This window comes from Cryptomeria japonica, chromosome 6, assembly GCF_030272615.1.
Source record: "Cryptomeria japonica chromosome 6, Sugi_1.0, whole genome shotgun sequence".
NCBI lineage: Eukaryota > Viridiplantae > Streptophyta > Pinopsida > Cupressales > Cupressaceae > Cryptomeria > Cryptomeria japonica.
The window spans coordinates 176,356,963-176,384,780 of record NC_081410.1 but is presented as its reverse complement, the minus strand read 5'-3'; the positions used below and the strand labels follow the sequence as shown (position 1 = coordinate 176,384,780).

The 27,818-nt window shown below is 36.3% G+C and overlaps 1 protein-coding gene and 1 non-coding gene across 3 annotated transcripts in view; one reads left to right on the top strand and one right to left on the bottom strand.

The window, feature by feature from the left end:
• Nucleotides 1-12,927, bottom strand: part of LOC131073830 (lysM domain receptor-like kinase 3) — a 43,358-nt gene extending 30,431 nt beyond the window's left edge. The window contains exons 1-2 of one of the 2 annotated variants that reach the window (XM_058010346.2): nt 11,774-12,927; nt 8,927-9,013 (exon numbers count right to left, since the gene is read on the bottom strand). In XM_058010346.2, coding sequence (XP_057866329.2) covers nt 8,927-9,013; nt 11,774-12,383 — 697 coding nt within the window. In that variant the 5' untranslated portion in view covers nt 12,384-12,927. The remainder of the gene's footprint in view (nt 1-8,926; nt 9,014-11,773) is intronic. The other variant, XM_058010345.2, reaches the window with a different exon arrangement.
• TRNAA-AGC (transfer RNA alanine (anticodon AGC)) lies at nt 27-97 on the top strand. The gene has a single exon. It is a non-coding gene; the product is annotated as a tRNA-Ala (tRNA).
• Nucleotides 12,928-27,818: the final 14,891 nt, after the last annotated feature.

The following is a 27,818-nucleotide window of genomic DNA, read 5'->3' as shown; positions in this document are numbered from 1 at the left end:
GGACTGACGATGGACTGGGCCAAGAGGGGCCAGTAGCTCAGTGGTAGAGCACTCCAGCAGCGATGGAAGGTCCTAGGTTCAAGTCCTAGCTGGTCCATGTCTCAACACTTTATTATCTAATGGAAAAATATTTTACACCCCCTTTACTATTTTACAAACTGTTAAAATAGTTATCAATGAGAACATTTCCATATCATTTATGGTCTTTTGAAATGTAAGATTCTAATTCACAAGCATTTTCTATTACTCTATCCTAAGCTATTTGAATCCAAACCTATTAAGTTGAACTCTGCAATTGCTTCATTTGTCATATGATTTCCCTTTCACACTCTTAATATAGTTCTCTTTCACATTGTTCTAGAAATTGCAAGTACTATTAAATTCACTTATATGAACCAATTGATTCCTGTTTTGTAATTTATGATGTCTATTCAGCAAAGGAAAACTGTCTTTTTTATGACTTTCTGGAGTCTAAAGATTTTGAGGTTTGTTGTGACTTTGAGCTTTAAATGTCTGAGCCTCGTCCTTGGATATGGTCATGTTTCCAGGTCTTCACAATGCAAATAATGTCAAATCTTTGAGTTTTGAGGTCAACAGGATCAAATATTAGATAATTTAATTATATTTAGTCAACTATGTTTAGTTGTTCTATTAATGATCATTTAGTTCATTTAATTCAATTATTTGAGCAATTAGTTTTTCATGGTATCGGAGCGGATTGATGGGCTTTTTTAGGATTTGGCAAAATTAAAAAATTTGAGCCTCCCTACCTAGATATTATTTCCAAAACAATTTTAATCATTAGTGTTTTCTTCTGGCCTCGATTTGTTTCTGCGTGGGTTGTATAATTTTTCTCCATTTAAAAAAAATATTTGTATGGTTTTATAAATTTTTCCAAAAAAAATATTTTTGGGTTTTTATAATTTTATTCCAAAAACATTATTTGAGTTTCTATTATTTTTTGTCTTTAAAAAAATTATTTTGGGTTTTATTGCTTTTTTCCTGAAAAAATCATGGGCGGGTTTTATAATTTTTCTCCTAAAAAATTATTTTGTCAGTTTATAATTTTTCCTCAAAAATCATCTGTAATTCACAAAGTTTGTGTGGGATTTTGTTATTATGAAGTTTTACCCTTTTTTTCCACAAAAACGACGATGTGTAACCTTAGATTTACGCGTTTATCGATTTTGTCCTCAAAAATTGTGAATTCTCTTTTGGAGAGTTCTTGTTTTAGGGTTTAACGGTTTTTCCACAAAAATCGTGCTATCTTGCAATCTGTTTTGGGTCGCACCTGGAGTTGCTAGGGCAAACATCTACAACCGTGGTATCTTGCAATCTATTTTGGAGTTGCTGCAGCGAACAATGCTCAGTGCTCACCTACAAAAGATTTTGCACTTTTTGACAAAATCATGTTTGTTGCTCATTGGAGGGTTTGCCGATTTTTACTCAAAATCGTGGTTTCAGGTTTCGGTTTTGTTACCCAACATCAGGTTGGATGGATTCTAGTATTCTTGGTCACTAGCATTCTGCAAATCCTGGGAGGGTCTCAGCAGTAGCAAAGTGTTCTAAAGAGAAGGGGTAGCCTTCTTTGCATTTGTGACCAAAAGACCTACAGATTGTCTTTTGTAGGGTAATTAATACAATGACCATTAAGGGAGGGTATTAGAATATTTGATTATATTTAGTCAGCTATGTTTAGTTGTTCTATTAATGGTCATTTAGTTCATTTAATTCGATTATTTGAGCAATTAAATTTTCATCAAAGTGTTGAAAAACTATTAAAATGTTAAAATGATCCTAAACGTAAGTTTTCTAAGTGTTGAAATTGCAACTTGCCTTAAAAGTTGAGCAAAAAATGATGAAAGTGTTGCAAATTGATGTGAATTTTGTGCGAAAGTGTTAAAAGTCCCTACATGAGTCGTTTTTCCACTCCCAAGAGATGAAATAAGTCAAAAATGCACAAAGTCCTGATGGAGTTCTATTTTCCACCCTTCAAATCATGGGAAAATGTTAAAAGTCTTGATGGAAATAGAATTTCCACTGCATAAATTGATAAAATTGGGTAAGTGTGGGCTTTTAAAGTGTGAAAATCAGCTTAGTCCTGATGGAAAATGTTTTTCCACCAAGCAATTAACTCATAAAACACAAAGTTCCGATGGGAGGCATCATTCCACTGAGCAATAAAGGTGAAAATTGAGAAAATCCCGATGAAGGTCATTTTTCCACTCCATTTTGAGCATGAAGGTATTAATTTAATGTTAAGGATCATGAAAGTCCTGATGGAGGTCGAATTTCCACTCCAAGACTAAGTTTACAAGTGATATTGTGGAAAGTCCCGATGACTAGAGAATTTCCACTCAAGACAAAACAAAGGACCAAGTGAGTCCCGATGGAAGTCGTTTTTCCAGCAGGCTTACAAGAGTGAAAATGCATGAGGAAACTAAGTCCCGATGACCCACGTTTTTCCACTTGAGAGTAAAATGACCAAGGTAAGGTGAAATTTAAGTGTCCTAATGAGGCTTGATTTTCCACTTAAAAGGAAAATGATTAAGTATTGCAAAAACAACATGAACATTGAGTCCTGATAAAGGTCGATTCTCCACTAGAGGCTGATTTGCAAGAATTTAGCCAAATTTATGAGTCCAAATGAGCATCGATTTTCCACTTGAGGCATAATTACCAAGATGGGACTGAATTTAATTGAAAATCAAGTGTCCCAATGACCCACATTTTTCCACCAAAGGCTGGAAATCAGAATCTCATGAGAAATTTAGGGACAAATCAGTCCCAATGAGGATCGATTTTCCACCATTGCATTTGGTGGACAAGTAAGAGGTAAAATCAAGAAAAGTTTTAATGTCTCAATGCAAATTGATTTTCCACCTTGCTTGGTTAACATGTTTTTTTTATCCCACATTCACTGTGTGGTGAAAGTGAAAGGCAAAATGTTGAATAAGAACCCAGGCCAGCAAGCATTATAATATCATTAAGTCACTGATTTGACTCCAAGTGAGCTGGAAGAGGGAGGATTGAGGATCGCCTAGGCTGAGAGAGGTGTGATTTTCTGCTTAAGGCATGAATTGCACCACCATTGGAGACATCTTGCAAGCATGAAGGGAGGCACCATTGCTCGTCAAAGACATCATTGCCAGCTGAGACAACATTACCAGCCACCACTCCCAAAGGAAAAACATTATTTCCAGCCGTTGTTCAAGCTGAAAACATGTCATTTCCAGCTACAGCGAACACAAGTTGCTTCAAACACATGAATTGCGCCATGAAGAGGATCATTCCCAGCTGATAAAACACAATTTTCAGAGGTGTTTCGGACATTTATATTCAGAAATCAGACCTGAGACGGTGAATTTGATTGTGATTCCACTCATTTTCTGAGTTTTGAAAGGTGTTTTCAGACTTAAGCATCAAAATCAGACCTATACCAAGTTTGAAAATCGGGTTTCTTGAGGGCGAAATTTCCAGATTTTGATTAAATTGCTTGCATTTTCCAGAATTATGTTACATAATTTTAATTCTCTGATTTAGAAAAGCTAACAAGTCTGAAAATATTTTAAAATCAGAACTTAGGTTGATTCTGGAAAATTAATTATTAGAGTTATCTTTGCAAAATTAATGACTTCTAGCTGCATACAAGTACCATGTCAAAGGTGGGGATAGCTGTGAAGAAGACTCAGCTGAAGAATGTGCTTGAAGGATACTATCCAGAGTCGTAAATATCTTCCAAGTGGAAGAAAGTTGGAGACACTAACATGGAATACCTAGATAGGAAGAGGATGAAGCAGAGGATGTATGGAACGTAGAACCAGCTACCCTCTCCCTTAGCAGTCAACATAATGAAGAGCGGAATCTACCACGCAGTTGGCTTCCCACCATCAATACAAGGCAACAAGCTCATGGTTGAGTGTGCAAGGCCCTACAATCCGCAATGAAGAACAATCAGAACACCTAAAGGATTGGTGCTTGTGTACCTCGCTGAGGAGTCGATATGAGAGGCGTTTGGAATTCCTAGCTGCCAAGACATGCAAGTAAGAACTAAGGACACCCAGGCTATGTTTGAAAAGGAATCAGAGGAATGCATGATAATCATCAATAACGAATGGGTCCTTGAAACAAGGTGTCACCATTCCAAGTTACCTAAGCGACTCCTATGTTCAAATTTCAAAGAGTATAGTGACATGATATTTCTACTCAACAAGATTAAGGGAGCACCTCAAGGAGCTTTGTTCGAGACATGGAAATTTTATTTCATTGAGGAGATATCAGCTGGGACAGTGATGATAAATTGGCCGAAGATTATAAGTGACAACCTAAACATCCAGTTGAGGAATTTGGAGAGGACGAAGTCTTTCTACCTGACTTCTTAGCTAGTCTACATGCTAGCAAGGCACGTCGTATACAAAAGACTAGTATGCAAGGGCGAAGTTGGGAACAAGTTTGGACAATATAAGGTGTATGAATGTTATCCATAACTCCACCTACATGAAAAAGAACAATATAGAAGGGTGAATGACACATTCACCATGTAAATCACAAGGTTGCTAAAAGGTGGAGTACATAAGAGGTACAGATCATGGTTTATTCAATTCCCTACCTTCACATACCTAAGGATTCAAGGATTCACCTCAAAACCATACAAGCTTCCTAGGTATCCGACCGACAAGATGGTGTTGCTTGAGGTAGTGAGCCAGCTGTTAGAATTTGATTGCATTCAAAAAGAGAAGCATGGGCAAGGTATTACTTTCCCTATCATGCTTGGGAAGATGATGGAGATGCCCCACCACAGTAGTGGCGGAAACAGTTAATGAAGAGCTAGAATTCTTCCATCTTGGGATATACAAAGAAAGGAACCATTTTGATCCATTTCAGAGAATTTCAACAGCTAAAGGAGAGAGGTTTACACATAGGATTGACATCGAGGACTATTGGGTGAATCTTACAAATGAATTCGAGGTTAGGAGAAAGATGTGGTCTCGAATGTTAGTGGACTTCATGAGGAAGTGTAACTTCTTCTCGGTTCCTAACCAAGTGAAGGATGATGGGAATCATATTCATCCTCAATATGCGAAAGAGAAAGATAGGCTAGTTCCATCCCCTGATTGATCACAGTTCCATCCCCTGATTGATCACAGTTCCATCCCCTGATTGATCACAACCCGAGATGGTAGATTTGAACATTTTGATGAGAGAAGTGAATGATTGCTCCAAAGAGTGGGTAGACAAGCAGATAAACAAGCTGAGGCATGTTACCACCTTAACCTATGAGAAAATGAAGAGTGAAAAGTCTTCTCTCAATGATGATGAGAGAACTATAAGCAATGTAAGAGCAAACAATGATGAGGAAAGTCCAGCTCCTAAGAGAAGAAAAGGTATACCTGGAGGAGCACAAGCGAAAGGTAAGGAGATTGCCAGTCAAGAATCTAGACACAAGAAGCATCGGTCTAACACTCCTCAGTCTACCATGAGTTCCTCATCCGTGAAGGAGAATGATATAATAGAAGAGGACAACAAATCCAAACAAGGTTCCGATAGAGAGATCATATCGCATAATGATCAAGATGAACACGCATCAGCCCAATCAGCACCACATGAAGATAAAGAACAGCAACCAAGATCTCCAACCATTCAGCTCGAGGTCCATTTAGGTGATGATGTGGTGGATCTAAGTAAGAAGAGACCAGATGACGAGGTAATTTCAGCCTTGAGAGGACTTGATGATCATCATCAACTCAAAGATGGGATGGAATTTTCTACAATTCCTGATTGGCTAATGAGCAATATGGAGAAAAAGAAAGTTATAGAGGCACAACACGCTGAAGATATAGATGACTTCTTAACCCGGATTGGTAAGGCTAAAGAAAAGAAGGTGAAGAAGTTGTCTAAGATTACTAGAGATGATTCAAGAGAACACATTGTGCAAGTGGCTGTCCCAACAGTTGATAAGCCTAGAGATGTGATCACTCCCATGGACTATCAAGTTACAACAATTGACCTTGGACCATCTACAAAGCAACAAGAGTTTCAAGAGCTGAATGATTCCGCCAAGGCAATTGAGGCACGATTGAATAGAGTTGAAGAGAAAAAGGAAATGCTAGAGATGAAAACAGTAAACTCAAGGAATGCATTGAAGGGTTGAATCCCCTAAGGCGTGAGGATCATACATTTGTTTCGCCTATTGCTATTGCTCATGGGTCACCTAATGATCATGAGGCAATGAGGAGTACATACCAGGAGGTTGGAAAATGGATAGAAGATATTTCAAAGTAAGCAAATGAATTCCTAGTCTAGTTCGTCCAAGCCTTTGATAGAACAATGCTGCTCATAAGCAAGATACAATGCTTGGAAGGAGTATGGGAAGAGTTCCAGCCAGTGCAAGACAAGACTATTCCTTGCCTCAAGGTTTTGAAGCAGATTCCTACGTCTACATTGATCCAGGAGGGAGTGATTCAAAAGGGAAATGTGTATGATTTCCATGGATGGTATTGTTCTTTGGCGATGAAGAAGTCAATGTTTGATCATGCGAAAGATGAGTGCATGGAGATGGAAGGATCAATTTTAGAGATACAATCAAAGATCCTCACTTCAATTGAGGAATTATTGGGACAAGATGTCCACACTTCTAGCAGTTTGAATATAGAAGGATTGAAAAAAAAGATGAAGTTTGTTTACTTCAAAGAGTTAGAGTCTATCAAGAGGAATCGGCTGAATGATTTGGTCTCCCTTATGGTCCACATCAGCAACTTGCAAAAGCTTACAACGGATTGGGAGAACATTTTCGATGCTTGCTCAGATGCCTTGGATGTGATCAAATTGCAGCATGATGTTTTGCCAAGTGTCACAATGGAGGAGCTTAATTCAGTAATATCCAGATTCGTTGAATATGCAGCCAGAGAGAGAAATGGAGGTAGGAATCTTCTAGAAGACAGCTTGCTTGATAACTAAGCGGCATTTCATTGGACCTTATTCCTCGAGTTTTGTGATATGGATGAGATTCCACTTTTTTATGTAAACCCTAATTAGGGCAGTGTTGGCATGATCTTGACCCTTGATTCTAAATGAATCCTGGCCATTCATTTCATTTTGAGACTTTATAAAAAACCCCTTCTCCTCTCATTTGTAAGGGAGAGATTTTGAGAATTGTCACTTAGATGCTGCCAAAATTGAATTGAATCATTGAACTTGGTGATTTTTATGAGATCTTGGAGCATTGTGTGGTTCTTTAACCTCCAATTTAGTTTAGAATTTTCTTTAAGTATTTTTAGTTGAATAAAAGAAATTGTTGAATGAATCTATATGAGATTCGTTTATCCATACAACTAGCTATCTGCTGATTATGAATTTGCCTTGTGTGCTCAACTGAAACTTAATCTAAGCTTGACTTCGATTTTACCTGCACATTGATATTGATCAAATGGATGGTGTTAGTGTTGTGAGTGTGAATCTGAATATCTATTGATTACCTTAGTAGATTGCACTAAGCTTGTGTGGAGTTGTTCATTGTATGACAAAACTAAGCCTAGTTGAATTTCACCAAGTCATTCACTATTTCTTGCATTCTAGGATTAAGATAGGATTAGAATAGAACTCTCTAAACCTTTCCTTCTGCATTTTGTTTTAAAATCTTTGTTAGAGATAGAATCAAGTGCTCATCTTGCAAAATCATGTCATTTGAAAAACCATGGCAAACCCACTTCCACTCATGAAAGCCTAAGCTTGAATTGAACAATTGTGTAAGTCCCTTTGTGTAAACAGCAAATAGCCATTGAGTTACCCACACGTCAAGAACTGACATTAGGAACCTTAGAGTCATCTTGGTTGATCATATATTTAGGATCCGAGGTGATTTTGTTCAAGAGAGGGTAAAATACTTTGGTATTTTATTCTGTGTTAGAGGTGTCTAAAAAACACATCAACAAGGTCCCGAAGGCCAACTTAGATAGTCATGAGGTTGAATGACTTAGGAGAGGCTCTCAACTAGGAGCTTCATCATCTGGACCTGCAGCCCTCTAGCATAGCACTATTTGCAGTAGCAAGAGTCATTGGTTACATTTGATTTTTTGGAACTTTGTACTTAGTTTATAGGTTGACTCGGTACAAACTATATTGTAATTGAAATTTTGCCACTATAACCATCTAGTTATTATTTATGCACTATGAAGTATGCTTCGTACAATGCAATGTAATCAGCGATTTGAATATAAACAACAAAATAAATTTATTAATTTTTTTAAGTAATTTTTGTCTTTTTTCTACAATTTTTTACATTTTTTTTCAAATCTAAAATTTTCAAAAAATCTTATACTTTTGGTTTGCCTACTTTTCCCCAAACAGTTTTTGCTGCTATGGGTCACTATTCACTTCTGCATGGAAAAATAATAAATAATTCCTATCCGTTGATAGTATATGGCATAATACAATAATGACTTTGAATGAATTTACCAGTTAGGCCTCATCAAGATCATCACTGTAGGGGCTTTGCATAGGAAATGGACAATACTAAGTGCTAGCCATAATCAATAAAACTGATGGCTGATATTTGCAGTCTGCTTGTCATGTGTACAATTCTACTACATTTAAATTATTGCGAAACAGTTTCCATAACTGTGCATGTGAATATGTGTGGATCTCTGTCTATCTCTGTGTGTGTCTATGTGAGGAAAAATTTATTTTTAAGATTTCTAATTTTTAGCTTTTCAACATATAGGGATAGTCTTGTTCAATACAAAATGATAAAATTATTTTTAAGATTATAATTTGTAGCTCGTCAACTTAGAGAGAGTCTTATTCAATACAAACTCGTGAATAAGCGTTCTATGATTTTACTATTTAAATTTTACTTTTGTTATAGGTATGCAATTAATGATGCATGGAATAAATTTTATAACTACCTGAGATTCTTAAATAATAATACCTTGATCTGAAGCCACAGATTGAAAAGTTGCAGATGGGGAAGGTGTTGGAGCAATATGTTCTTGGATGCGATATGGAACTCCGGGAACTGTAAATGGAGAGAACATCAAATTGTTAACATGCAATACAATCTGCCTTCCATCCATGAAAATCATTAAGTTCTTCAAAAATTATATAGTTCAAAATATGCAGCATAATAGTAGGAAACGGAATAAAAAATGCTAGTTATTTAAATTTCAGAAACTACTAAATCATACTTTCCTGTATGGATGACAGCAGATAATTTATATCAGTTAAAAACTCAGCGAGTACTTGCTAAACTGACAATTACTCGCAAGTTTCTGCGGCACACAAGTAATTTGCCCACAACTTGTGTGATGAGTCCACCGCACAAATTCGCAAGTTTTTCATGAGTGACTTGATAAGTAACTATCAAGACTGCCTCAGACTTGGTGAGTCCGACAGGAGAACTCTGCCGTCATAAAAACCCTTATTTTTGTCTCAACGACATGAATTGGTTGCCAAAAGATTGGAAGGATTTATCAACAGTTGATTAAGCGTGACAATATTATGAAAAATGCAATGTGCCATGAAAGTCCCTGTGGCCTCTAAGGCCTTAAGACCCCACAAGGGACATTGCTCTTCAACCCAGCTGGAGGCTGCTGCATCCAAACCCTAACTCAGATCTTAAAAAGAAAAAATAAAAAAAAATTAGGCTGCGCTACATGGAAAAAGCAGTTTATTTTGTCTTTATTTGGCTTGAAATAACAGAAAACAGCATTTTTTTCCATTTTCATTTTAATTTTTATGAATACTTAAGCAGTTACTAGTTTCCCATTTTTTTACCGAGTAATTGAATTGTATTTATATTTTTGCTTTGCCATGTCAATCCAAATTCCAAGTGATGCTAATATGATGAAAAATAGAACATATGATTGCTCTAAATTCAATCTTTATGTTTTGTTGTATTATTTAAGTTTATTTTGTGTATTTGTGTAATTTAATTTTATTTGCTGAGTTTTTCAATGACTTCAAGTCTGATTCAAATTGTTGGTTTGTTGAATTTCAGCCAAGTTGGGATTTTTTAACTATGATCAATTTTGTGTTTATGAACATAAAAGAAGTGTGCAAAGAAGGCCTATTCAAATAGTAAGGCATAATGAATAACAACCAATGTTGTCAATGCAATTTAAATGGAGTACCATTGCATCCACAAATTAGATAAAGACATAAATCTGTCCTTGTAAGAACACTATAAATAACTCAATTATGAAAACTTTTTAAAGCCAAGAAATTGTCTAAAACTTGAAAAATGATACAATATCAACATGAAAATCTTGTACAATGTGAAAAAACAAGGTGTAATACATCTAAGAGGCCTAATGGAAAGCACAATAACAAGAGAGAATAAAAGTGACAAGAATAAACTGTATTCTCATCAATGATGCAATACAAATGGATCAACTAGATGATTATTAGATAGGAGACCCCTTGGTTATATAGCCAAGGTGAGAACATAGGAGTGCATAAAAATTATGACAAGTGTCATAATCTTATGACATAAAACAAAAAATGAAAAGCTATTATCCCACCTAAAGTGGAAAATTGATAGTGTGATACGTCCAATAAGGTGGATCACCCACATAAGGTGGAAAAGTGCAACCATGAAAGGTGAATATGATAATGTGATAAAGGCACTAAAGGTGGATACACCACATAAAGTGGAAATGATAACATGATAAGTCCACCTAAGAGGAAATGCTCCAACAACTCCCATGTGGTTCCCTAAGGTGACATGTAATTAGGACCTAGGTGAAGAATAACTAAGGTAAAACACCTTAATTACACCAACAATCAATTGCCTCTATTTTATACTCCTCTTTTAATGTTTTACAAGCGTACTCAAGTAATTCTTACTATAGTTGAAAAACCCAAACTCATTAATAATTCCCTAGAGCCAAAAATCCAAAACTTGGCCCAAAAAGAACTTAAGAAATTTCCAAACAATAAAAAATTCTTTATCTTTAAAAATGCATAGAATTGAATTTACAAAAGTCATGAGTAGTTGTTCCTTCGTTTATAGATTAAAAACGAATTCAATTCAAATCACAAAGTCGTATGATTATAAATTACATATCCGTATTAATATTTTACAAATTTCATCTATGGAAAACAGGACTCCAAAACAAATTTTACTTTTTGTTTTTTAAAACAAGAACAGACAAGAGGATGGATCTAGGGGCAGTCGCACCCCTCATTTCTCATAAAGGTATCAGGACAAAACCCCTAATGGAGTCAAAGGGTAATGCCCTCAAGGGTTCTAGGGTTAGAGCCCTCTCGTGAGATCCAAATTAAGACCTTCAAAACCACATGAACCTACTTCACATAATTCAAAAGGAGGTGTTTTATTCCCTTACATTTATACATAGACTATAATCAAACATCAAAAATATTATATTAATTGTAACTATTAAAACAATCATTCAGTTGATGAACAATGAAAAGGACAATTAAAGAATAAAATTATCTTCAAACGTAAAAAGCAAGTCAAGAACACACTAAGTCTGCTTTTTGACGCGCTACATGCTTTCAAAGATTCTAGGGAAGACTTTGAACTCTGGAGTTAAGCTTACGTCGCTTTATGAACACTTTTTGAAATTTGACTTCGGAATTATAAGACGCTTCTTATATTATCCCTTCAGGGGAAAACTCGACGTACTTTACTATCCGATCTGTTGGAACTAATAGAAAATGAAAAAGACAAGCGAAAGAATTCACCGTGAACTAACGAGATCGTAACTCTGTTTAGAGACCCAAAAAAATCATCCATCTAGAAAAGCCAACGTACCCGAATTCAAAGGTATGTAGTAAACGGTTCCAGCGGAGAGGAAATTGGGATCAGCAATATTGTTTACAGTCTCGATATCCTGCATGCTGACTCCAAACCTGCTGGCGAGATAAGCAAGAGAATCTGACGGCTGCGCAACATAGGTGAGCAAGTAATTCCAGAGGCTGCTGGAACATCCGCAGAACAGCTGCAGCGACACCACAGCCCCCAAATGCACATTCCTGGAAGCATTATTTGGCATCCATGCCAGCCCCTCGTACGCCCTCTCCAGCATTCGGCCCAGCGACCCCCTTTTCCGCCTCACTGTAAATGTGGTATTGATCAAATATTGCTTGGTCGAAAGGCAAGAACACTTTTTATTAACGAACAGAAGGCGATTCGAACCCGTATCCGAGCCCCGGCCTTCTTCTGCTGTAATGTCCTTGGGCAGAGCATCGAAGAGGCTCTGCACTTCGGCTAGGGTTTGCTGCGCGGCGAGATTGTAAGAAATAAAGGACTCGCAGACGCGGTTAACGTCGGAGCAATTGAGAGGCAAGGAAGCCTTAGATCGAGTTGCAAGGAGTATCAGGGCCGTCAGGAGGGGAAGAGAAGAAAGGGCGTTAAGCGCCATTGTGGAGGTCTCTGAGTTCTGAAGAATAATGGCTGTCAAGCAGACAGGGCATATTAAGGGAGAGGTTAGGAGTGAGATGTGTGCTGGACACAGCCTGTATTTGTCGAATGCCAAGATTTGTGTCCCTCACGCCTACTCTTCGGCCGGAGGTCCCTCCCATATGACCATCGCCGTGTCGCAACAGGGGTTTTCTTAGCTCCGTCCGATCGCGCGTTCGAATCCCGAAGGACTATAAAATAAAGAACAGAGACAAATAATCTGACAATGTAAGGGTTGGATTCATTCCAGAGAGCTTTAAGTGCATCCATACCGTTCCGTACAGAAGATTTTTGGAGCCCCATTAGTGAAATTTCATTTTTGTATATAGGGTAGGAGAGCAGGTGGAGCCTGGAGTGCGCAGAGGTAATGGCCCTGCCCCCACGTGCGGGCCCCGAGTGGAGCAGGTTTGCCTGCTGACTGAGACAGACAACCGCCATGGCAACCATTCCCAGCTCTCAGATTATTTGAGAGCTGCTCAGATCTCGGAACTTGCGCTTCTGAGAACTCCGTTACTCTCCGTGATCCCTTACCTATTTATTATAATGAATATGAATTAAGGTTTTTGTACTTTATGAATGCAATGATAAAAGTGCGTGCACATGCTACTTTTCTTTTATGTTTTCAGTCCATTTTATATACATAGCTACTTTTCTTTATGTTTTGAGGATATATATATATATATGGAATATGTTTGGTAAACTTTTTAACGTGATTATTGATTTTGGCACGATAAATTTTGGGTATTAGGTGAGTTGAGGGAGACTCTATTGATGACTTTGTGTCTGCCACAAGAAGTTCTCTCAGTGCCTTGAACTGGTATAATCTCAAACTAGTTGATCATCAAATAACTCAAGATGGAGAGAATCAATCTTCGGAACCTACATGGGATGAACCCAAAGCCCTTAACCAACTATATCATTGCTTTGAACTAATTTGGGTTGAGATCAAAGTGTATTATGTACAAACTAATAAGTTTTATTTTGTTCATGGATTTTTGTATAAATTTTCTTTGTAATTTCTCAAATTTTGATGTAATAAAATCTATATCTTTTTCTTTTATGTTTTGAGTCTTTTTCTATTAGATTGATTTTGTGTAATGATTATTATATTAGTTGGTGTATTTTAGGATTACTTTATTTGGATGATAGGTCCATAGATCATTATTATATGAACTTTATTTTGGTGTAATAAAAGTCATGCACTTTTCTTTTATGTTTTGGGTCCACTTCTATTAAATTGGCCATAGGTTATAGGTTTTATGTGGCCAATAGACACATAGGTCATTATTGTGTGAACTTTCTTAGTAACTTCTAAAATTTGGTATAATAAAACTTATGTAGATTTCTTTTGTTAAATTGTCTTTTACTTAGTAACTAGTATATAAGGTGTGTATTTTACAATTACTTTATCTGGCCAATAGACCCATAGATCATTATTATGTGAACATTTGTGAGATTTTCTAAAATGTTGGTGTAATAAAGCCTATGTCTATTTCTTTTATGTTTTGGGTCCACTTAATTAAATTGTCTTTTACTTATTAACTAATATATAAGGTCTGTAGTTTGCAATTACTTTATCTAGCCAATAGACCCATAGGTCATTATTATGTGAACTTTTGTCGTAACTTATAATATGTTGATGTAATAAAACCCATGGAGTTTTATTTTATGTTTTGGGTCCACTTTATTAATTTAACTTTTATGTTATGACTCATAAATAAGTTGGTGTATTTTGCAATTACTTTACTTCACCAACTTACTCATGGATCATTATTGTATGAACTTTCTTCATAATTTCTAAAATTTTGGTGTAATAAAATCCATGCATTTCTCTTTAAGTTTTGGGTCCACTTCTATAAATTTGTCCTTTGTATGCAATAAATAGTAAATAAGTTGTTGTATTTTGCAATTATACATCCATAGGTCAAAACTATATGAGCAATCTTCATTCTAAAATTTGATTATAATAAAATGCATGCATTTTTCTTTTATGTTTTGGGTCCACTTCTATTAAATTGTCTTCATGTAGTGACTAGTTATAAGTTGGTATAATTTATGATTTCTTTATTTGGTCAATAGGTCATTATGATATGAACTTCTTTATAACTTCGAAAAATTTATTTTTACACCAACTCAATATGTTTGTCACCACTTGACAATACCCTATTCAATTGATACAACTCATAAATATCAGGGTACAAAATTTCCTTCAAAAATGAAAAAGAAAAAAAGTTATATGACACCATTTAACATACACTTTGATCAATTTAAAATTAAATTTCATGATATAAATTTCTCTTCAAAAACTAAAAGTAAAAAAAGGTTATATGTGGCAGCACTCAACATGCCTTATTCAACTTGTAAATATAATTTTATAATAATAATAATACAAAATTATTATGGTAATGCCTACCAAAATACCCTAGAGAAATATAACCATCTATCTAACATATAGAGATTTTTTTTTTAAAACATCATCTGCTAATGCAACACATATACTAAAGTACTCATAAGCATTAAACAACCATACACAAGATATGCATATATTCAACTTTTAAACATGATTATAAGAGCATAATACGCAAGCGAAAATAATACATCTCATCAATTAACATTTCCTAGGGTATCTCAATGTCGTTACTTAAATTAACATTAAGAACATAACATCAAATTGCTACCAAAATCATTCACATCCTATCCTTTCCTACATTTACTTCTCACAATTATATAAGAGATGATTCATTCATTTAGCTATCTTGAACACATCTAATTACCATATGAATGCCATTTAACCCCCTTAGATTTTTTTTAAGAGCACCAATCTAAGTGACCCTAATTTCTCATTCTCTTAATTACTACCATACCATCATTGTTCCGTTACTAAACATCACATACAACATAGCTAATTCATTTCTTTTAATAAGAATGATCCTTTCGTAATATCATAATTCTTCTTACATAATCAATTCCAAGAGATACATACAATAAGGAAATAACATCTTTCATTCAAAAAACATTCACTTAATTCCATCTAAGACATTCATTAACAAATTATGCAACCATAAATCTAAATCCTTATTTTCATAATGAACAACATCCAAGATACAACGTTGAATCAACAAGGATTACAATAACATGTTCTATGACAAGAATCATGATTGCAATCTTATTACATCCTTCTCCATAACATATAAATACAATGTCCTTTACATCAAAATACATGATATTCCATTTACGAATATAACTATCCAATGAATGTCACATGAAACATAATACATCAATTTGCTCCAAGAATCCATCCAAAAGCTGAAGAGATAAAGAATCCATATCCATGCATAAGACCATCCAACGAAGAACATCCTAATGGAAGAAGGCATCAAACCACCCGACCATGTCGAACCATAAGGAACCTACCCTCGTGCTAGGAGATGACACAAGGTCCCACACACACCCTAGATCTAAGCTGACACCTAACAACCAAACCACCTCAAATGAAAACCACAAGAACAATACTCCAACACATCACATGGCTAAATCAAAAGAACAAGACATAAACATCCAAAGGCAACTCAACATCAAGGCATAAGGAACTAGGATCTACATGTAGGGAAGAGTGTCATCACATGCTATCACTCAAAACAATATAAGATATCCTAGGTAAGGGGAGTTGAAGCTTCATGTTCCCAAAATTCGTGATACACATGTGGAACCATCTCAACCTTTGATAAAATCAAGGGAGTTCGGTTTATCCAGTTACCAGATCTTCTCAAACCTCACCATGAGTCTATACAAGTTCTCCAAGCCACAAGATGGGGTACTACCAACACATTTTCTTATCTTATTAAGATGAATTACTACTACCCATACCACCTAAGATTAATTCATTATGTTATCACTTGATTATTACAATAAACTCTCAATGAGCTATCCCAATGGTCTAGACCTCGACTCCTTAACACAACGAATCCTAGCGGTCCATTCCTCATGACCTTGGTAGAGTCGTGGAAGCCCACTCTCCCTAATCATGCACCTAGACCTTATGGTAACAACATACTCAAATACACAAGAGATTATGATTTTTGCTGACAAGATGAGCCTACTAGAGGTTGAGGTCGCTAAGAGCCTCATGTGATTGTGTTATTTTTTTGTGTGTTTTGTGTTTTTTGTCTACTAGTTCTTTGTTGATCCTTTGGTTGCTTGTTTGGGCATTTTGTTGGTGTCTTGGATGCACTTTGTATTGTCCTATCTTTTGCAGCCTATTTTTGTTTTGGATATTTCTAATGCTCTGATTCTAAGTCTTTTAGAATCTTTTTTGTAAAGGGTTTCAGGGCCCCTTCAAAACCTATTTTTGCCTTAATCCAAAACAACATACTCAAATAAAAGAACAAGGGTAAGAACAAGGGCTCTCAAGCAACATAACCCGGATAGCCAAAGTTCCAACCATAATGAATATCAACAATAATGCATAACAATATCAATACTATAGCCTCATAGGAAACATGGTATCACAAGCATCCAAAATCCACAAATATCAATATCTCCATAAGAGCCCAATGCAATAGCAAGGTATCAATCATCTTGCTTAATCCTTATTAATACAAAAGATCAAACTTAAACAATAATACATTCTTGGATCACCTCAAGACACTCAAGAAACATAGACACAACCTCTGGATTGTCAAAATACCAAATCAAAAAGTTCAAAAATTGACTCAGGAAGCCAAAAATATCATAGAAGACCAAAACAACAATCTTGCACATTCATCCAATAGAGTAGCGCATTGAAAAACTAGTACAATGCTTTTGTTAAATAGTGCATCTACATGACTTTGGAGCGTATTCAAATCATATGATAGCGCATATGCATAAACTTTCGATGCTTTTGACACATGGTATAATGCAAACATAGTATTAGCGCATTTGACATGGGGTATAGTGCATATGAAACATAACTTCACAAACACGAAAATAAAAAATACGACAATGCCCAAAAAAAATATATTAAGCTTACAAACGACATCGGAACCAATCAAATAGGGACGCAAGGGTAAATAGGAAACATAGACTTTATTAAAATATCAATCGGTAGCTCACACACAATACTCATCAAAACGATACATCTCAGCTTCCTTCCAAACACAATGGGGAATAATTGCAGAGAACAACAATAAAATTTCCTCAATGCTAGACATCGAGATGATACATCAAAGCAACCACCTATCAAATAGCATTACTCCCAAAACAATACAACCAAGAGGATCAAGACATTTACGACAAACACAAACAACAATTTCAATGCTAATCATGATAAAACATTTGCAATTCAAATCCATAGAAAATAATAAATTTCTCAAACACTACATTGATAGTAAAACTTATGCGAATAATTAACAGTATTATCAATCTACCCATCTTGGCAAGCAATCTTTCACAAGCACAAGGAAAACATTATTTTCATAAATAAAATGCATAAAATGGAACAAAAATCTCCCGACCCGGACTTGAAGTTATGGAAGGACAAATTGCTCTGATGAAGCGCAACAATCCAGCGAATCGAAAACCAAGCTTCCATAATCCAAATTCATAAAAAAATATTTAATAGAACAATAGTATTCAAATAATTCTCCAGCCAACCCCCGACAAAACTCAAAAAACTCAATAAATAGAATTTCATTCAAAATCCATGAAAAATGTCACCCAATAAAAAATAATCTATAAAACAATATTTCATACAAACCCCTACCAAAATTTGAGGTAAATATCAATAAAATAATATTTATTAAACTCGAACCCTAAACTAGGAGGCGACGAGACTTGTAGGGTGGGCGGCGGCGATTGTCTAGCTCGCGAATCGCTCTACAACCCTAAACTGGGAGGCGGCGAGACTTTGCGACCTCTGCAAACTAAGCGGTGGTGATAACAAGCCAAGCGGTGGCGATAATAGAGATTGCCTGGTGGGAACAACAAAAGCTCTCACTTTCGATTGGGTTTGCAGAAAAAAGACATTTATATCGGCCATTGGAATCGTAGTTTGCAGAACGGAACGTTTTATCAGCCATCAGAATCACATTTTTGGCTCCTTGTTTTTGCTTTCAGATGATTGTGAAAGTATATTCAAGCTTTTGATCAATTTTAAGGTATTGATTAACCCTGAGTGATGCGGCGAGCCATGCAACCAAGGTTGCTAGGGCCTAGACCCGTGGGAGTTAGGCAGGCTTCGTGGTAGCTGCATGACATTATATCAGAGGATAGGCATTCTTTTGGTGAAGTCTAGCGGTTTCCAAGCAGATTGCAGGGTCAAGGGAGAGAAAAAAGATTTCCGCGACATCATTTTGAACGTCGACTAGATCGAACACCACAACCCCCCTTTGACATTTGTGAGGGGACACCACCGTTGTCACCTCGGTCTCTATCCGATTCACAGGCTAATCTTGTTAATCTTCCATCATATGTGACCTAGCCAAACAATACCCATTTGATAAACCCCAAATTTCTTTCAACCCCAAACAATCTTCCAATAAACAATTTGTGCCAAGGAGCACCCTTCAAACCAAAAAAGGTTACACATAACTGGAGAAAGAAAACCCCTTGCACATCTCTTCCCGATTCTCTAGCACAAAATTTGGATGCAGAAGGTAATGGGCAACTTTCAAATGATACAGCTATAGAGGGTAGCTGGATTCCAGTCTCGCCAAAGGTCACGGATGCTACTAATACTAGAGAATTAGGCAAGTCTGAGGGTGTGTATAAGATCGTTTTGTTGGACCACCTTATTCAGCCTCAAATAGATTTGTTATGCGCCACATCTCTCATTGGTAAACTTAATTCTACTATTTCCTTTATGGAACTTTCATTGTGGGCTAAACAGAATTGGTTGGGCTTGAAGGATATTCTTTTGATGGATAAGCAGTCTCTCTTTTTCATTGCCATTTTTTATTCCAAAGAGCATAGAAATTGTGTTCATAGATATAAGGGGTAGTTTGGTAAGGGTGTTGGTATTATCACTTTGGCGTGGGTTCCAAATTTTAGTCTGGATTCAGTTCCTCCCCTTTTCATGCCTTTTTGGATTACTTTCTCGGGGCTCCCACTTGAGTATCATGATCCAGATATTATGGAAATTTTGGCTAATCAAATGGGTATTTTTATCAAGCATGACCTTATCCCATATGAACTTGCCCATTTAACCATCAGGGTATGCCTATTGCTAAACCTCACAAAGCCACTTCCCGAGTCTATTTTAATGACTTCCTCCATAGGGAAATGGAATCAATACATTTGCATACAGGGTACCAAAGATGTTGATGACCGTATAGATAAATTGGGTCATTTTAATTTGCAGTGTCAAGGATCAGTTATTGATGTTGTTAGGGTTTGCAAGGATTTTGTGACTGATTTCCATAAATGCTTCGTTTATCAGTCTGTTGCATCTCCTTCTTCTACACCAAGTGGGACAGCAAGTGCTGACTTATCGGAGAGTCCTATACCTCTGAATAATGTTGACAATGTTGCAAGACCTTTCCAGGCTGTTCAGTTTCAGGCAGATCCTCCTCTTACTCTGATTCCTTCTCAATTCTTTTGGGGTTGTATGGCAGACATTTTACTTCCAACAAAAAAAAGAACAAAGCCTTCCAATTGGAAGAATTCTCTTCAATATCAAGTTGTTATCTCTGGTTCATGTTCTCTGCAAAAATTTATGGGTAGATACAAGAATATATCTTTTAAGATCCACTACTCTTCAATTTGGTTGATTGGTTGTATAAGAACATATTTACTTCCTCTCTCTTTAGGCATTTCACTTCTTCTTTTCTGAGTTTAACTTTCATGGGACCCTCAGATTTTCAATTCCAAGAAATTTCTCTTTCACAAAATGCAAAGGATAACCTGGTTCATAGCTTTATGTTTAGTTGCCAACCTTTCCATGTGGTTGGTCACAATCTTCCCACTGTTGGATCCTCATCGAATGCTCCAAATATCGAATTAATGGAACATGATATATTTATCTCTATCGCATCAAATTTGATTGATGAAATTTCTCTCGAGGAATTCCCAAAAATTCAGGATGTCCCTTTTGTTGATGCTATGCCTCTCGCTCTTTATACTTCACCATCCACTTTTTCACCCCTTTTGGAATCTAGTCATGTTGATCATCTTGTGGCTGAAGATAATTCATATCAGCCCTTTCAACCTCCCACATAGCTTGACTTTGATTTTTCTCAACATCTCTCTCTTGCTCAATTAGTCTCTTCATCTCCTTTGTTATCTAAAACACCTAAAAAAAGAGGTCGAAAGCCCAAGATTCTTAAAATCCAAGAAGAGATCGCACCTGGTATCCAGTCTACAATTGTAGATAAGTTTTCACCCCATTCAAGACCGATAAGAACATGTTGTTCTTCTCAGGTGCAATGAGGATCATATCTTGGAATGCCATAGGTTTGAATGCTTCTGACAAGAGGGGGCGGATCAAGCAGCAACTGGATTCCTCCCAAGCAGACATCATTTTATTACAAGAAACAAAGCTTTCCGATGAAGCCTCTCAAAAGATTTTTAAAAAATGGACTTTATGGGATTTCATACATGTTCCTGCAGTAGGGGCTTCCGGTGGTATTTTGACCTTGTGGAATCCCAAGACAATCAAAGCAAAAACCTTGAACCAAGGGACAAATTGGCATCTTATTCTTATTGAAATTTTTGATTTATCCTTTCTCCTCTTTAATATTTATGGTCCAACAACTCCTCATGAGAAACATGCTCTTTGGAATATTTTATCTTGTCAAATCCATCAGTAGGGAGTTCAGAAAATCATCTTAGGAGGTGATTTTAATGTCATTTTGTCTCGGGATGAGAAACAGGGAGGCAACCCTACTGCTTCTAAGGTGATTGATGACTTTAGATCTTTTGTGTCTAATAACACCCTTTCTGACATTTTACCTTCTAATGGTCAATTTACATGGACAAACCGGAGAACTTCCCTTCAAATTGCAAGCAGATTGGATAGGTTTTTCACTTCATATGAATGGATCCTTCAAAAATATTCTTTCAGCTCTAATATTCTATCTTTCTCTGGTTCTGACCATTTTCCTATCTCGTTATGCTTGGATAAACATGAAGTTTCTCATCATAGACCTTCTTTTAAATTTGAAAGAATGTGGTTTCGGCACCCACACTTTCATGCTTTGCTTCGACAATGGTGGGTAAGTGCCCCCTTCTGTAGGGGGAACAAAATGTTTCAACTCTATATGAAAATGTAGTTTGTAAAAGCAAATATTAAAGTCTAGAATAGGGAAGTATTCAAAAACATCTTTGCAGGGAAATCATATTTAAAGAAGGAATTAATGGACATCAACGAACTTATCTTTTCTAATGGGATTAATCCTGAAACCTTCTCAAGGCAGAAGCATTTACAAAGTTACTGGGAAGAATTGTGCTCTAGAGAGGAGGAGTATTGGAGACAAAAATCAAGGGAGCTATGGCTAAAAGATGGGGATAAAAATACTAAGTTCTTTCAGGCATCTGCAAAGATTAAGCAAGCTGCATCTACTATCTTTTCTATCAATGCCTCTTTTTTCGGGTGTAAAATTAACTAATGAACAAGAAATTAGGGAGGAGGGTGAACTCTTCTTTAAAATTGTTCTTGCTCCCTCTCCTCTGTTTGTTCTTGAGGAGTCCAGTGTCGAGGTATTGTTAGATTCCATCCCTTGTCTGATTTCACAACATGATAATGATTATCTTATGCAACCTTTCTCTCTTGTTGAACTCCAAGAGGTGGTAGTTTTGATGGCTCCTGACAAGTCTCCAGGTCCTGACGGTTTCACCATGTTATTTTTTCGAAAGTGCTGGGACGTTTTAAGTTTTGATCTTTTAATGGATTTGGAGGAGTCAAGACAAAAAGCTTTTATTCTCAAGAACTTTAATTTAACACATCTTGCTCTTATCCCCAAATCCAACAACCCTCAATATTTTGTAGACTTTAGGCCCATCTCCTTGTGTTATACAATTTACAAGATCTTCACAAAAGCTAGTTATCTCTAGTTGAAATCCTTGATTCCTAAAGTAATATCTCCTCAACAAGGAGGTTTTGTTCCTGGTAGGGAAACATCGAAAGGTGCGCTTGTGGCCCATGAAGCTTTGCACTCAATTAACTCTTCACAGTCCCCTACTTTCATAGTTAAATTAGACATGTTGAAATCATATGATAAAGTATGTTGGTCTTTTCTTTTGAGAGTGCTTAAAAAGTTTGGCTTTTCGGATAAGTGGTGCAAATGGATCAAAAATTGTCTCTCCGGTGCACATTTCTCAGTTATTATTAATGGTAATCCTTCTAGGTTTTTTTGAGCCACTCAAGGAGTTTAGCAAGGTGACCCACTATCACCTTTTCTCTTTATTATCATGGTAGAAGCTTTTAGCAGATTGGTCAATAAGCAGCTGACTCTAGGTCTTTGGAAGGGGGTATGCATCCCTAACACTTCAATTTCCATCACCCACACTGTATTTGCAGATGGTACTCTTTTATTTGGTTGTTCCAATATTCAAGAAGCAAGGCATATTAAGAAAATGTTGGACATATATACTTCTGGATCTGGGCATAAAATCAGTGCCCAAAAGTCTAAATTATTCATATTTAATACTTCGTTAATGGTGTCTAACAACATTATCCAGACCTTGGGCTTTCCCGTAGATTCTCTTCCATCTTCGTACTTGGGCATCCCTTTCTTTATGGGAGCAGGGAAACCTTCTTATTGGAATTTTGTGATTGACAGATTAAAAAGAAGAATTTTTGGGTGGAAAGCTAGATGGTTATCTCTGTCAAGCAGAATCCTTCTTGTCAAAACTATTTTGGCTACAATCCCAAACTTTTATGTCCTTCAAGCCCCAAAATCTATTGTTTCCCATATCGAGAAAATTATTCAAAATTTTATTTGGAAAAGCAATCTTTCAGAAGATAAAAAGATCCCTCTTGTGTCTCTTAATAAAATGACTCCTAGTAAAACTATGGGCCGGGTTGCTCTACACGATCTTTCAAAAAGGAATAAGGCCTTTGGGGGAAAGTTGGTTTGGAATATTTATGTAAAACCACATGCTTTGTGGTGTCAAATTATGCAAGCAAAGTATTTAGATACTCCTACCCCATCACATATTTTTACTATCCTTGATCCTCCATCAGGGTTTGCAGTTTGGAACTTCATGATGGCTTCTAGGAATGTGATTACTAGATATCTATCTTGGCAAGTACATAATGGCAAAGATATCAACTTTTGGCATGATTCATGGAGTGGTCTCCCCCCTCTTAATCTTGAGGAAACTCTAGTAGATGTGATCCCTATATTTATTACTCATTGGGGATCTTACCTTTATGATTACATAGATGACCTTGAGAAGCCTTCAAACCGTGTCATTTGGAAGAATCCAGCTTCACTCACAATCTCCTCCGATCAAAAGGTAAATTTTTCTTTGATTCTCAAGAACCGCATTGTATTTATTTCTAATGGTTTGGACAAATTGATATGGTGCCTTGCGAAGAACAGAAAGTACTCTATCAAGGAAGGGTATAAGGAATTCATCAGATGTCTGTTCAATCCTATTCACAAAGAGCTTATAACTTCTATTGAACAACAATATTCTTCCCAAGGCTGGGATGTTTGCTTGGCTTGCTTTACACAAGAGAATACTTACTAGTGAGAGACTTGATAAATTAAATATTGCACCTCCATTTGCACGTGTACTTTGTGGTGAGCATAATGAAACGTTAGATCATCTTATCCTCCAATGTGATTTTGCTCATTATTGTTGGATGTTTGTGCTTGCTAAACTTTCCTTTAGCATCCCTATTCCAAATAATGTGTGGAATTTGTTCCAGTCCTGGCCAGTCTTATACTCATCCTCTCTTTTTGCATGCATTTGGAAAGTGATCCCATCCACAGTAGTATGGTCACTTTGGTGGGAAATAAATAAGCGTATTTTTAGAAAGCAGACATCTTCTCTTTCTGACGTTCTCAATTACATTGAAAAATCCGTATCAGAACTGTTTAATGCTCATGTTTCAAATTAGTTCAATCCAAATAGGGATTTTACTTCTTGGGATGGCCAAGTTATTAATTGCTGGAAGGGCATTTATTCCTGTGTCACCTTACTTTCCGAGAGTGAGAATTAGTAAAATTGATATAAATAAAGTGAAATGGTGTCCTCCGGATTCAACACATTTCAAATTGAATTTTGATGGCTCCTCTAAAGGGAACCCAAGTGATGTAGGAGTAGGAGTATGCATAAGGGACCACACAGGGTGTGTTTTTGCTTTAAAATCTGTTTCCATTCCACTGAGTACTAACAACTTCGAGAGGCATATGCTTTGCTTGAAGGCATTCTACTAGTTAAAAAATTGAACATCTTTTATATTCACATCGAAGGCGACTTAGCTATTATTATCAATGCTTGCATGAAGAGAAATATTGACAATTGGCAGATAAGATATTTTCTTGAACAAGCATGGGCACTTATTGATACATTTGTAAACTTTACCATTTCACATGTGTATAGAGAAGGGAACCAGGTTGCAGATCATTTGACAAATATGGGAAGTTCCAAGGTGGAGCTTAATATGATGGGTCTGAATTGTGATCTTGATTCTTTTCCAACTCATAGAAAAATAATTTTGGAGGGCATGTGTATAGGATAATATTGCACATGGCTATGCAGTTGTCCTTTTCATAATGATAAAAGGTTTGTATGTGAGGTATTATAATTGCAGGGTTTTGTGGTTTTGATGTATCTGAATGATGTGAATGGATGTCTATTTGGGCATCTATGAAGCGTGTTGGAATTCAAGCTGCATAAATGCTTAAGTTAGGCAGTCTGTGGGCTGCTATGTAAATGTGTATAGCTTTTGTGATGTTCTGGTTTGGACTTCATCTTGCTGAACATACTCCAGGAAGCATTCGATACTTGGGGATGATTTGTGGCATTTGGTATTCTGGACATTACGAGATATATTGTACCTTATTGGCATATTAAGGATATAAGTCTCACAACCTTTCTATGTATTATCGAGCAAGGATTTTAGTGTTTCTTTCTGGTTCTTTTCTCTGGGAGCTCTTTGAATCAACTTTTTAAAAGAAATATATAAATAAAATATATTAAGTGGCACTGCCACCTTTTAAAATATATATATATATATATTAAACTCACCCAATCTCACACCCAAAAATAAAATAAGGTAGGTAGGATAAATAATATTTAAACAACCAAAAGAGGTAAAAAGGGATTTAAATAATAAGAATAGCCCCAAATAATTAAGTAAACCAAATGGGCAATAATATAATTACCCGGTCAAATATTAAACCACAAAGCTCAATAATAATTTATCAACAATAAGTAATTAATCAAAAGGCCCAATTAAATATTAAATCACAATAAATAAATAGAAAGGCTCACAATAAAATAGTCACACATAATTATTCAAATGTTATTACCATCCAATAAAATAACATTAATAAACTATTTGAGCCAATTAATTAATTAATAATTTAATCAACCAATAATCACAACTCCTCAAGACAACCCAACATACATGACACCACAAGACAACTCTAACCACAATACCAAGACTGACAAGATACCAACTTAGACTTAGAGTGTAGAATGGGATCTCATGTCACCTCCAATCAACTTGTCATTGGGATGAAGACATGCTCAGACATGTGAAGCCAGGTAGAGTCGATGTCTGGTACCTGCAAATCTATCACCACCGATACATGTACAACAACATATACAATAACATCTATCATGAAATAGACAGACAAGTCAAAGAGAATCGCAACATCATATCATATTCATGAATTAGTGTATGACATCATTGTTAGGGTTTAGGCAGATTTGGAGCAAATACAAATTAATAATAATATGCAAATACAAACACAAAAAATGAAGAAAAAATGCATAATACAAATAACATAGAGATTTGACGTGGTTCACCCAAGATGGGCTACATCCGCAAAACATAGTTGTCCAATCTTTTATTTGTTAGGATAATCGGTGAACAACTGAGAGGGGGGAGGGGGGTGAATCAGTTGTTAACAGATTATAACTTTTAATCCACTTAATAACCTTTAAACAGATCAAGTATCGGTAAAGCACATACAGATGCTGGTAGGAACAGATACTGGTAAACAACACAATTTAAAATTTAAACAAATAATCAATGCAAAACAACCATACCACATAACACCATGATTTGTACGTGGAAAACCCAAAAAGGGAAAAACCACGATGGGAAGCCTACCCACAGTCAGATGATACTTCTGCAGAAAGTATGTGATACAATGAGGGGCCTGCACATGCAGGAAGGCACACTGCCTAGAGCATACTGATCATTACAAAAGAGTCTCACTGACTACAGAGAGGCTACAACCATCTCAAGATAAATGGACAACAATCCAATGGAGTGAACTGCCAGAGATAGCATCTACAATGCTTGATTATAGTCTCGATTAAGCTCAATACCTGAGGCCTTTGACCTCTTCCTTAATCCCAATTCGATCACCTATGATCGACCAAATCTCCTTCACATATGATATTGCATTCCAAGACCATGAACACTTATTCCATTCTCATTCCACATATGCCACGATCTACAATGAGATCTTACTTCATTTTATACAAACCCTAAGGCCTAAACCAATTAGGTCGGCCACCAAAAATATATTACAATAAGATCATTACATAAATCCATATTACAATGATATGCCATGTCGGCTTAAGACCAACAATAATAATAATAAATCCATAAATTATCTCGAAACATCCCGATAACGTGTAGAGTACACATTATCATGATATCGGTCCATAACCTAGATAGGTACCAGACCTATTCTAGGTCCACCACGCCAAAGAAATGTCTTCAAGCAGTTGAGCCATGTTCAAATAACATCTTCAGCATCCTGGAATCCATCTAGAAGTTGCACCAACACCAATTATGCATCTTGTCAAGATTCTTCAGTGAGAGCTCTGCCTATAAAGCATTACACCAATGTCGGTAAGGGTTTACCAGAATGTATGATAGTATTCGATTACCAAGTCAATATCAACTGACCAAAACATGCTCTAGAAGCACGTACCACATGTAACCACACATATTTCATACTCTCTTTTGTCGGTAACTCTAGACTTTCTACCGGTAACCAAAACCTATATGTTGATAACCAACCATAACAGCTAGTGTTGACATCAATGACAAAGCATCAATGCAACACATAATCAATTCATCCAATAATGCCAACAATATCCCCCTTTGGCATTGATGGCAACACTAGATGTGAAAAACATCTAAGTACCAAAAAAATGACAAACAAGTCTCCCCCTGTGGAAGACAACCAATAATCTCCTGAATGTCAATAACTCTCCCCCT